This window comes from Epinephelus fuscoguttatus, linkage group LG19, assembly GCF_011397635.1.
Source record: "Epinephelus fuscoguttatus linkage group LG19, E.fuscoguttatus.final_Chr_v1".
NCBI classification, from domain to species: domain Eukaryota; kingdom Metazoa; phylum Chordata; class Actinopteri; order Perciformes; family Serranidae; genus Epinephelus; species Epinephelus fuscoguttatus.
In genome coordinates, this window is record NC_064770.1 from 26,644,410 (window position 1) to 26,657,882 (window position 13,473).

At 42.8% G+C, this 13,473-nt stretch overlaps 1 protein-coding gene across 1 annotated transcript in view; it reads left to right on the forward strand.

Moving 5' to 3' along the window:
• Positions 1-422: 422 nt before the first annotated feature.
• LOC125878906 (septin-9-like) overlaps positions 423-13,473 on the forward strand; it is a 116,860-nt gene continuing 103,809 nt past the window's right edge. The window contains exon 1 of the mRNA XM_049560385.1: positions 423-744. Coding sequence (XP_049416342.1) covers positions 723-744 — 22 coding nt within the window. The 5' untranslated portion in view covers positions 423-722. The remainder of the gene's footprint in view (positions 745-13,473) is intronic.

Below are 13,473 nucleotides of genomic sequence, written 5' to 3' on the forward strand. Positions count from 1 at the left end.
GCCACAAAGTTTATACTACAAACACATTGCCCCACACCAAACACGCACACATACACACAAGTGGCCTACATGGTACACATGTGGTGGTGTGTGGGTGAGGCACGAGCTCCTTGAAAAATTACATCATATAAATACACATTAAGAGAGGGAGAGTTATTTTGTATTTGCCTTTTTTAAAGGATCATTATAATCTGTTGGATGACTGCTTTAAAATGTTGCACCACAGATAAGACCTTAATTTCAGGATGATGTCCAATTTATTAATTTGCTTCAAATAGTTCTCCTGAAACCACAAGCCCATAGCAACTATTATTTTAACGCCTTTATTCCACCTCTGAGCTTTAATACGTGAAAGCCCCCACAGTTACAGTAAACCACTCCCGCTCCTGGACTGGGCGTGCGTCAGGAGCGCAGGTGTGATTGTATCCATTCCCAACAGACTGTCTCCCCAAGTGGTTCGCGGTGGAAATTAAGACGGGATTAAGTCCAGGAAGTTCAATAAGCAGTGACTTTACCTGCGCGCAGGTGCGTTTGGAGAGCTTAGCGTCCAGGAGTGGCAGTGGGAAGAGAGGGAAGAGTGGAAACAGAGGAGCGCGCGAAAAGAAAAAACCTGGAAAAGTTACGGATGCAAACGTGCCATTGACACTGAGGAACCGGAGCGACTCATCAGCTGTTGAGATCTTCATATTCAAACACCACTGAGACAGGACACATCTACAGCCATGAAGAAATATTCATATCCAGGTAAGCCTGTTCTAATGTAACGCGTGTTTTCTGTTTAGATATGATCAGCCTGAATTTAGGAAAACGCTCCAACGGTGTGGTGTGTGCGTTCATGAGTGTGCCCATGTGACAGAGGGCTAGACATAGAGACAGGGAAATATCAGGAAAATGTTTAACAGCAGTACTGCTCCTCCACAGATGTGAACATTTCAATCTGCTCTTATTTTTAGTTCCCCCTTTGCAAAAAAGAAAAGGGCCCACTCATGGATCTGTGGGTGCGGTTGTAAATCTTCTGATTGTAGCCTCACATATATGACATCATGACAGAAAGGCAGCACAGAGAGCTGAGCTCATTCTTCTACAAGTCTTCAGGCAAAATGTTTCTTTTATGCCTTGAAGAATAAAAAATGTAAATGTACTACTCCACTGGTGTCCTGCATGCTGCTGGTGTCTTTATCTAGATTGGCACCGAAACAGAGGAAACATTGAGTTCACACAGGTTGTGCAGGATTCATTTGTAGTTCGTAGCAGAACAAGACTAAAATATCACAATGCCTAGTGTTTGCTCAAACCATGGGGCAGCTAGGTTGTTAATCTGTTTTGACTGACAGTTTTATGGTGCAGTTCATTCACTCCTCCCCACTAATACCCTGAAGAGTGAGTTGATTTATGCATCAGATCTACGCAAGCTTTATTCTAACACTGACTGGCTGGATCTGATTGTGGTTATTACGAAATTCTGTCTTATAGTAGGCAGAGATTATCCTAACCTGGTGTTAGACAGCTAACAGTTTATCAAAGATCTCTGAAAGACCATATTGAAAATAGACTCAGTGGTGTAGTGGAGGGTAAACACAGGTGTATGAGGTATCAACATACCTGTTTTTCTTACAGTGTACCCACGTATCAGCCAAAAAGTCAGTGGAATATATAGGAGAATATACCCACTTCATTCTCAGTAACCTACCCATCTACGTAGTAGTACACCTACTTCATCAACTACCACTACACCACTAGTTATACTGATAGTGCTGGTAAAGTCGAATGTGCACCCCGGTCACCAGAAAAAATGCTTATTTTGTATGTTTTTGCACGATACATTATGCTTGTACGTTATTTTGTAGTAGATACACTGAAACTTTATGTTTCTCAACAATGCTGTAGTGAAGGTATGGTTAGTTTTAGGCACAAAAATCCCTTGGTTGTGGTCAGGAAAATAGGATATTTTGGCCTAAAACAACCAGATTTGGTGGCACAAAGATGGCAGGAAAATCAGGGATAGGTTGCTAAAAAACACCCAGGTTCGGTAGCTCCTAGCAGCTGGGAAACCCCTCAGTGTGCTGCTAAAAACACTTTGGTTCAGTGCCACAAACATCAGTGGAAATACCATCGGTATTGTTGGTGCACTTCCTTAGGACCTGGGTCTGCAGCTTGGCAGGCACCTTGCTGATGTGACACACCATCCACCATCCCCTCCACCTCCTGATAACAAAACTCAGCTTATATATTGTGTCAGTTTAGAGACATTTTTAGGATCCGTGTGAAATATGCAAATGTAATGTATATATGGTTTGCAGAAACGTATAGGTCGAACATTTTCCTCTGGGGATTGGGTTGGAGTGTTTGCTCAAAAACCCTTAAGCAGAGAAATGTTTGATGCCTTGAGACTGTCTGATTGAACGAAGACTCACTAACCACTAGGGCTGCCACAAACAGTCCATCACTACTACATATGTCCTGACTGACCCCTGTGACATCCGTCCATCTCCTTCTTCCCTCCTTCCTTTGTCCCTCTTCTCCTCCACCTTCTCCTTTTTCTCCAGCACTCCTTACAACCACTTCCATCATCCTCCGAGCCTCCTTGCCCTCCTCCCCCTCTCTCCCTCTAAGCTCCAGCTCAGTCCAGTGTACACAACCCTATCCCGCGGAATGCCGGCTTTCCCGGCTCTTCTTCCCTGAGTCTTTGTGCGATGGAGCGTCGGACGGTTTTCCATCGGAGCCAAGTGCATGTTGAGTCATGCTGCCTCTCCTCCCCCTGTGTGTGTGTGTGTGTGTGTGTGTGTGTTCTCCCTCTGTCGTGCGACGTGTGTGGAGCTGTCACATTCTTTGTTGGAGCTCCACACGGGGAATTGTCTAATAACAAAGTGTGTGTGTGTAGTCTGATGTGTTGTGAAAGGCCCTCCTCTCTAACATGTAGGGGTGTTTAGACAAGCATCGGAGATGAGGAGGGGTGACTTTGAGAGAGGAGGGTTGACCTGCATGTCAGCATGTGTATGTTTTGTACGCAAATACCCTGACACACACAAGCAGAAGGATTGCTGGCACGTCTTAAATTTTAGTTTTAGACCGTACGTATGGAAATGTGTGTACATGTCGTTTCAGGGGAGGTTGTGTATACGTGTGTGTGTCTGCATTCACTCATGCAACCCCTCGCAGCTGCTCATGGAGCCGATCCCTGCCTTGTACACCACTCCCTCAAGTCGTCTGGATCAATGAGTAACCTGTATGAATAACAGCCCACTCCAGCACACACACAGAGTCATTATTTTCCAAGTACACTCCTCCTGGTATGTGCTTTTATGTGCTACTCAAAACACACACACACACACACACACACACACACACACACACACACACACCTAATTCCACTTTTTGTACCTGTGTGACAAATGCCTCACTCCGCGTTGCATTATGGCTTTTAGCCTGTTTATACTGGAGAGTCAGCGAAGCTTTGATTCAGAGCCTAAAGCTATTGTTGGATGGTAACATGAAAGTCAAGCTATAAACTGTGTTGAGACATATTTGCCCTGTCATCTGGCAGAGCATGCCGAGGATGGTCTAACCCTCAATTTGGCTTCCTAGAGGCCTGTGAATAATGGACTAATAAGGTATTTGAACACGTGGACATGCACGTACAGTAATCTAGTGTGATCTGTAATGGTGGTGTCATGGAGCTACAGGTCTGACTTTGGAAACAGTATCAGAAGCCAGATAGGAAAGCATGAGGACACAAAACACATCAGCACTGGGTTGCATCAGCTCAAAGTAGTCTAATAGTTTGGAGTTGTCAAACTTAAATCTTACACTTTGCTCTTGTTAAGTGTAAAGTCCTCTGCACCGGACCGTTGTGATGAAGAGGGAGCGGCGCCAGAGGGCAAGGGTTTCGATTTACTGGTCCATCTACATCCCAACCCTCACCTATGGTCATGAGCTCTGGGTGGTGACCGAAAGTATGAGATTGCGGATACAAGCGGCCGAAATAAGTTTCCTCAGAAAGGTGGCTGGGCTCAGCCTTAGAGATGGGCTGAGGAGCTCAGACATCCGGAGGGAGCTCAGAGTAGAGCCGCTGCTCCTTCGTGTTTAAAGGGGACAGTTGAGGTGGTTCGGACATCTGATCAGGATGCCTACTGGGCGCCTCCCATTGGAGGAGTCCTGGGCACGTCCCACTGGTAGAAGGCCCCAGACCCAGAACACACTGGAGGGATTACATATCTCATCTGGCCTGGGAACACCTTGGGGTCCTCCAGGAGGAGCTGGAAAGTGTTACCCAGGAGAGGGACATATGGGGTGTCTTTCTTGACCTGCTGCCACCGCAACCCAGCCCCGAATAAGCGGATGAAAATGGATGGATGGATGGATGGATGGATGAGGAGGAGCAAAGTATACTGGCTGTTTTGCATCAATAGCGTGTTCTCCGTGATAGATTACACCCACCGGAGATCTTGTGCCTTTTATACTGAAAATTAGGGCCAGGCAATATATCAGTATTATCTTGAAATCATGATGTAGACCAGGAATCATCTTAGATTTTGTGTTGTCTTTTCCTGGATTTGAAGGCTGAATGACAGAGAAGTGATATAATTTTCTGAACTTACCAGACTGTTCTATTTTGTAAAAGCACCAACAATCAACCCTACAAAATCGATGCTGAGATATTTGGTCAGAAATATTGTGACATTTGATTTTCTCCATATTGCCCAGCCGTATTGAAAATTGCTTGAAATTGATTGGGGGTGTCTGTAAACCAAGCGGCAACCTCCGGATCCGAAAAATTAAGCCAACACTGAAAAACTGCAGTTCTTTGAATGGCCACTGGAAGCTCCAGAAGCCAGTGGATTCCCATAGACCCCCATCTTAAAATTCCCAATTTTACAACAGACTTCACCAGTCACCTGTTTACATTTTATGCAGGCTTGAAGTTAATTAAGGACAGGCTGTCTGCTGATAGTGTCCTCAGCTTCTCAGGTAAATCCACCCCACACTCCTCCACAGTGCCAACCTCTTGTCGATGACAACGGCTGTAGTGCCGAACCCAATTCGTCCACTTTGTCCTGTATTTCTGTGGAAACCCTACTCTGTTTCATACTCAGTGAAGTTTGGCCATTTGTCCAACTGATATTTAGCTGGTTGCGCAAAAGGCCTGAATGCATATATCCATCACTTCTACTTTGTACTACACTACACTCCATAGTGTTTGTACCACAGTGTCACTGATATGCTGTGGAATGTGGACTTCCCCTGATTGCAGGAGACCTACAGTCTATGTCTTGTCTTTGCTGTGTATGGTCCTCCCCTCTCAGCCGTGTGGAGCCTGCTCTGAAGTGTCCACTCCGCTCTGTGTTTATTATCTGCAGCCAAGAATGCGGCTCTGTGATGCTGGCTGCTGCTGCTGCTGCTGCTGCTGCTGGGGGTGTCAACTGATACAACAGACTGTCTGTACTGTAGGCCTGAGGCCAGGAGAGAGCCTGTAAAAAGATAATGGCAGGCTCAGAGAGGTTCTGATGTGTGGTGGAACATGTGCACTGACAGCTAGACATGGGTATTAGAATGATAAAGTGCATAGACAAGCACACGTACATGCATTTAGCCATTTCAAATAGATGTATTAAATAAGCAGTGTGTAAGATTTAGGGAGATTCAGTGGTGTCTGGCAGCGAGGATCGCAGATTTCAACCATGTTCATCAATTAGGAGGTTTTTATTGGTAGCTTAATTACCTGCAGAAATCTCCTCCTCTCCAGAACATATGGACCAGGTGATTAAAACTGGTAAAAACACTGAATAAAGCAGTGTAATGTAACAAATCAATGTCACTTCTATGCTTTTTGGCATGTTGCAGATGGGCTGCTCATCCAGCGCCTGCTGTATGTGCTCACGTTTCTATAATGTGTGTGCTCACCTTATTTCAGATCCAGATGTTCAGGAGGTTTTTACCATGAGCCGAATTATCCGCAGAGGTCTCCTCCTCTCCAAAACAAACGGACCCAGTGATTTACACCAGTAAAAACACCAAGAAAAGCAGTTTCATGTTACAAATTAGTGTTTTTCGATGCTGTTTGGCATGTCGGAGCCAGGCCATTAGCCTAGCATTTGTTAATGTTAGCTAATCTTTTTCTCTGATGGCTTAAGATCCGGACACTCAGGAGGTTTTCACCATGAGCTGAATTATCCACAGAGGTCTCCTCCTCTCCAAAACAAATGGACTCACTGATTTACACTGTTAAAAACACCAAATAAAGCAGTTTGATGTTACAAATCAGTTGTTCTCCGATGCTGTTTGGCATGTCGGAGCCAGGCCATTAGCCTAGCATTTGTTAATGTTAGCTAATCCTTTTTCTCAGATAACTTAAGATCCAGACATTCAGAATGTTTTCACCGGCAGCCGAATTATATGGAGAGGTCTCCTCCTCTCTAAAACAAACAGAACAGGAAATAAAAACTGGTAAAAGAAAATAAAAATCATGTTTTTCCGACACCGCTTGTTGCAGAGGGGCTGCTAACTACGGTGGCCGGTGCAAAAACACCAAAACCCTTTCTAGCGTCAGTGTTTGGTTTGTCTGTTCTGGGCTAATAAATTACTAAATAAATTACTTTTCAAAGGTAACAAAATCACAGTGATTCCTAATTTCAGGTGATTATACACTAAAGAAAACACACTCCTACACACTTGACCTTTCATTGAGACGACTTAAACTTTTAAGTGACCTTAAATTCAAGTTTATTGCATAGGCATCTCTTTAACCTGAAGGCAAAAAAGAAGAGATGTAGAAATTGCTTCACCTCGGTAGGCCAAAGAGCCCACGCGGGAGATAGTAACTGTGCTGTTTGGCAGGAGTAACCTTGTCCTGTCATGACATGAATGAATGTTTTATCGCGAACAATTGAAGTGTTAGTGAGTCATATCTGTTCAGAGAGCTTACTGGAGCGCAGAATTAGCAGGATACTCTGAGTGTTGGTGCATGTGAGAGTTGTTTCTGGCAGCATACAAACTCTTTCTATCACTTGTAGCAAAGTAGTGTTCAAGATAGTCACTATTCATAAATAAGATTTCAGTTTGATCAGCTTTATTAAACATGATAGTTCAGAACTGTATTGCAAAAGTGATGAGATAGAGGCGGTAAAAGACATAACTTTTAAGCTCAATGCTTTCATGCATACAGTCAGATGCACGTTAAAGCATAACCGCCGTCCTATGCTTATTGCTTCAGTCTCGAGTGACGTTTGTTTACTCTTTCTCACATTTCTCAACATGCTCATACACACAGCCGCTCACTCGCTCAGTTGTTCACCTCTGACATACAGTAACTACATGTTTCCCAGGGGAGTTTCAACCCATAAAGCTCCATGGACTATTTAACTGACTCCGTGGGTTTTAACAGCCTCTCAATAAGGAAGGCCGATCCTTATCTGCCACACCAGTGTTGTTTTATAGACTGCTGTGGTATCCTGTCTAAGCCGGAGTTTGAAAACACTTTTATGTGATGTGATTCAGGCTTGTGTTTGCATTTTGAAGAGTACAGAGACGTGACTGTGTGTTTGTCAAAGTGGTGTTGGTTTTCAATGAGCGTGGTGAGTGAGGAATAGGTTTGTGTTGAAAGTGCAGAGGTAGGAAAAGGTGTTGCCAGTTCATACCTTTGGCACCAGAGCAACGGCTATTCATTTGGGAGGAGTGCAGTTTGGGGTCATGACCAATGTCTTTCCTCCACTATATGTGTGACCACATGTGCGTATGTGTGTGTGTTTGTTGCAGTCCTTACTCATTAAGAATACATCCAGGTAAAGGGCTTATCTGGGCTGTAAAAACAATCTTGAAAAATGTCTTTCTAGCCATTCAGTCTTTCTTGCTTTCTTCCTTTTTTTCACCCACTCTCTTTCTCTCCGCCCGTCCATCCGCTCCCGGCTCTTTCATAGGCGGAGTTGTGAAATGGTGTGTTTGCAGCGTACCCTTAACATGTGTAATGAGGGCCATAAAAACACAATGGAACAGATGGGTGAGCAGAGATACAGAGAAGGGAAGGAATTAGGGATGAATGATGTTAACCCCTTTCACACTGTGATTCTGACTAAACAAAAACTATGATATATGATATATAATTTCCATACTTAGAGTGCCTTTAGATACTCTAATATCAGTTATTTACAAATGAAACTACATAAAAGTGTGGGTGATGTATATTTACGAGAGAGATTTACATCACATCCTCGGCTTTGCAAATACCACGCACTGTGGAGTTGTAGAGAGATAACGACCTGAGGACTGAACGACCTCATTAAATATACAATATGTCAACATTTTATGGGGAGAAGAAAGAAAAGGAGATACAAGAGATAAGTTAACAATACACAAAGAGACACGGGATCAGAATTTATGAATTGTATCACTGTCTTTAAATGTGCTATACAACATTGAGAACATTAATTTAGCATTTGGCATTTGCTATGTAAAGATATAGTGGAGTGGTAGAGTAATGGTGTCCTAAGCAGAGAATGAAGTCACACTGCCTGTGTGTGTTTTGTAATCTGAACTTCTGTGTTCTTTGTTTTCGTAGCCGGGCCGGCCCCGTGCATGAGAGTCCCTCAATTTATGTCCCGCTGTCTAGCCAATCGCTGCCTTCCACCTCCAGATATGGCATGAAAGATAACCTGGGTGTGTTGGTTGTTGACGTTCTGGGACGCCGTGTCAAGTTCTGCCTGTTTCCTGCATTGTCTTCTTTCGAAATACACTTCCGATGTCACAGGAAATTACCATTTACATACAGTCTCTCTCAAAATAAAAGCACTATGTCACTACAACAACGTAAATAGACATTTTTTTTCCTTCAACAATAAACACACGTGGTTAGGTTTTGGAAAAAAGAACAAGGTTTGGCTTTAGAATCTTACAGGACACAAACACCTCTCTCTCGGGTGAAAGTCTATGTTTGTTGGACCCGTCCACCACACCTCCCGCCTGCTCCAGTCGGACTTCACCAGCTCAACTTTCCCCCTGACGCTGCTGGGCACCATTAAACTGTAATGGCAACCGGCAGCGTATCAGGCCGATGTTAAAGGACGCCTTTTTTTCGTTGGTTTCTAACACCGCATATCACTGCCCTAGCGCTGGATTTCATCAACTTAAGAGTGAGACTGGGCTCTCTTTTTCGTTGGTTACTGCTGATGGTTACTGCTGATGACGCTTTACCGCCACTGTGTTGGGATGGCATCATAATGGAAGCATAACACCTGCCCTCTGATTCCCCACCAGTTAAACAATGTTAGCGATGTCACCACCGTTGCAGTTGTTAGCAGTGTTAAGCGCTCAACACTTCTGATGAGTGATGCTCAACTCAAATGGTGTATCTTCAAAAGAAAAAACTATCGCTCAAACTTTTTTCTTATATTGCGCATCTGGAGTCTTTACTATGTCATGAACAACTTCATATTTTCTTGAGCAGTGTAAGTTGTATTGTTACTATCGTTGCCATGGAGATACTAGTTTTCAATCCACACCGACTCTGACCCGCATTCAGCGTCTCTGATCACAGAAGCAGCTGCGTGTCAGCAGCAGCTCATGCGGAGCTGAGGGGACAGTAGCCAGTCAAACTAGCTTCACCAGCCTGACTTACAGCAGACATTTACTGAACTAAAATATTTTTCATGTCAGCTCCACAGGAAGTAATCCACAGTATCTGTATTTAATGATTCACTGATTTTATCTCACAGTCACCTGCAGCGAGTTAGGGGAATTGGCTGCTGATTAATCGCTGAATACATAGATGATAAGTTAAAAAACATGTATACAGCGTGATATCTGTGTGATTTAAACAGCTGTCCGTGCAGATTACACTTCACTAGGCTAGACTCAGACATACTCCGATGCAAATGGACTCGGACTATAAAAAAAACACAGGTGATCTTTGGTTACCGTGGAGACAGTTGAAAACAACATGTGATTGTTAAATTTCTGTCGAGCCACACCTATCAGAAGTGTCGACCAAAAAACAGGCTTTAGCACTGTTAGCACCATTAGCATGGTTAGCACTGTTAGCTGCCGTCATTTCGGCTCGGCCACCTCACGTTTGTCTGTAACGTCAGAGGTGAGAGCCATACGCAGGCAATCCTGGCCTAGACTCTGAGCATTAACTTGTACTTTAAATTATAATTGTAATTATTAAAAATCCCTTATGTTTATTATCAGATTTGAGTTTTAAATTTGGATCTTAAGCATGCAGTTGTTAATTTTTGTGTGACTTTTCCTGGATATTCATGGTCATGGTTGCAATCTGCTTGCACACACAACTTGTCAGGTGGGTGATGTATGTATATGTGATTTTTTTTATTGAGATATTGAGGTTTATATCGTGATAATAGTGATTTTTTTTTAAATCAAAATCAATTGAGATTTTTTAAATTTATTAATTTATGAAATAACCAAAGTGGAATGTCTGTTTTTTGGCTAACACAGTGAATCAAATATGTAAAAAAAAAACAAAAAAAAAAAACTACAGTATGTTTTTTTTTTTCAAAATATATCAGTGTATTGGCTGCTTTTCTTTAAAAAAACAAAACAAAAAAAAAAAACCTAATATATCAGTGTATTGGCTGCTTTTCTTTAAAAAAAACAAAAAAAACAAAACTTTAACCCTACCAAAAAAGTGTGTAAAGCAGTAGGCGTAGCAGTGTTTAGTGACTCTAGCTTTATAACCGTGGGCTGAAAGCAATGACAGCAGTTATTATTTATGAAGTTTAAAAGAAAACACCGCTTTCATCACAAAGTTGTGGCTTCACTTCAACAAATGTCTGCCACAAAGCTGATTAATGTTTTAATCAAAACACCACCCACCCCCAAAGGGAAAGGTGGAAGTAAAAAAGGATGGAGACAGAAAGAAGGCGGGTAAAGATCCTTCACCTCCTGCTCAAATAAGACACGACGTGCCCACCTTTTGCAAACACAAAAATCTCAGGTAGTTGCAAATCACTCCACCCTTGTATGTGTATCTGTTCGCAGGCCTCCATTCACGTGTGTGTGTGTGATAGCTCTTGTGTTTCAAGTGCGTTAAAGTGCTGCACCCTCTGCCCAGTGTTTATCTTCTCTAGTCATCTAAGACCAATAACCAATCAGTTGACGTGTTTGTCCAGGCATAGCCATGCACTTGACTGGTCATATTTCCCACACAGACACACAAGCGGTGCAGTTGACATCAATCATTCGAGGCCTATAGTACATAACACAGGCAGCAATGCATCTACTCTGGTGCACAATATGACCTGCAGCGCTGCTCCAAGTAGGTTTTTTTCCATTAGCATGAACACTGGTCTCATTCTTTTCATGTATCATGTGCGAGTAATGACCTCTCTTGTACAGAGTGGTGTCATAAGGCAAATATGACCTCAGAAGATCACAAACCCCTCGAGGGGGAGAAAGACATGGATCATAATGTCGGGTTATTTTTATGAAACCTGTTCAAGCAGTGATCTGTACTGTGTGTGTGTATGTGTGTGTGTTTGTGGCCCCAGACAAGACTGAGCAGGTGAGTTCAGCCACACACACACACTTCTGTGCCAACACACAGTTTAACTTTTCAGGTGTCACTCCTTCAGTTTGCGTTTAACCTGGCTGTGATTGGCTAATGCATATTTGCTTGTTGTATGTCACTCAGTACTTTGCCCTCACTTTAAACCACACAGCGACCGGCAGTGCTGGATTATCACTTCACTGCCAAATACCATCTTATCAACTCAACTTTGTGGTGTTGTTTCGGTTTCTGTGGCACAGTATTGCTGCAGTCATAAACTCTGCGTGGTCTGTCTGAAGCACTTTGTGTTTTTAAGGGTGTGTGTGTGTCTTCACCTCGCCTCTCTCAAGCTGTATTCCCAACGAAAAGAGTAAATAGGTACGGGCATGCTTTTTGGCTGCAAGGCTTGAAAGACTTGGCTGACTCTTATTTGTTTCCATGCACTTAAAGCTCTTAAACACACATAGATGTGTACACACTCGCGTTACAGACTGATGGTGTTATCACACGGCTCATGGCAGATTAATGATTTGCATTTAAAGCAGGAAAAAGGGTCGACTCTTTGACTGTTGCGCCTCTGACAGTCTGAACGCCCAGTCGGTGATTAAAAAAGTCCAAAAGTAATGAGTCAGTGCTTCCTTTCTGAAAAAACAATGAAGCCAGATGCAGCTCCATTACTGATATTTATGCCAATTTTAGATTAATGCTTTCTGTAAAACAGTTTATATTGATACTAAAATTTGGAGTCAGAGCCACCTAAAGACATTTTATGATACTCCACACACTACTTTGGATGAAAACGCAGCATTAATCTCTTCTCAGAGGTTGTCAGATGTCGTCTGACACAAGTCCCTTTAGTTAGATCTGAGTTATTTGCTGCACATTTGGAAAACTGATCTTAACCTGTTTCACAGGAGCTCAGACATTCTCACCATTTTCCATAGTGGGATGTGGACTTCTGCCATTAGTTTAACACAAACAAGTTTTCTGTTTCAGTGCTTCGATAAGGTGCTTTGTGGAGTTTGCTGCTGTAGACGGGTCATTCTGACCTGGATCTTTTCATTTTACTGCAATATTCTTATCTTTGCATGATATAAATTCAAAATAATGAGAGCATCTACACTTATCAAAGCATCCAGCCTCCTCTGCCAACGTTATTCACAATCTTCCTGCCTGGAAATTGTGCAGAGGCTGTTGCATAGCACGGAAGAAATGAGCTAATGCAAAATAATGACATTATTTTATGATCATCTCCGTCAGGCGTAAGCATTTGTGTGTGTGAGTGTGTGTTTCAGGCTGCTAATCCCACAAACTACTTGACCAATCAGCCTATTTTGTGTGCACATTCATGCCTGTATACTCAAGGAACTCTCATTTGCGGTGATTCACAATTGTTGAAAAACCTATTTATTGACTGTTTTATACAGTCATCGACTCCAGACTCCTCACTCCTCCTCACTGGACAGTGGGTGATGCGAGTTTTTCAGAAATCAACTAAAAACAAAAACCTTTACCGTCTGTTGCAAGACACATTTTGGTCTTTGCTATGGCTCAAAAACTGACATCCATAGAAAGGTTTCATTTTGAACTGGAGCATCTACAGATTATTATTTTTTGTTAACATGCTTACATATTCACATTAAAAAAAAGTAGAAATCTCATAAAGTTAAATTGAGAATATTAACAAAAATCAGCAACATTAAACTAGAATTTCAACCAACATATCATCCTGACCGTTACTAGGTCATCAGATACCACTGCTGTGTCAAGCTTCTCAACGTAGCGCATAGTAGTAGCATACGTAGTATACAGAGCAAGAAAGTCCACATAAGGACAATTCTACTGAGACTAGCTGTGCTGCGTACCGACTGCCATCGCTTGCACCCATGGGTGCAGATCCTGGGGGGGCGGGGCGACATCCCCCTCCCCCAAATTTCTGAAAAACACAAATTGTGCCCCCCAATTCAAAATAGCCT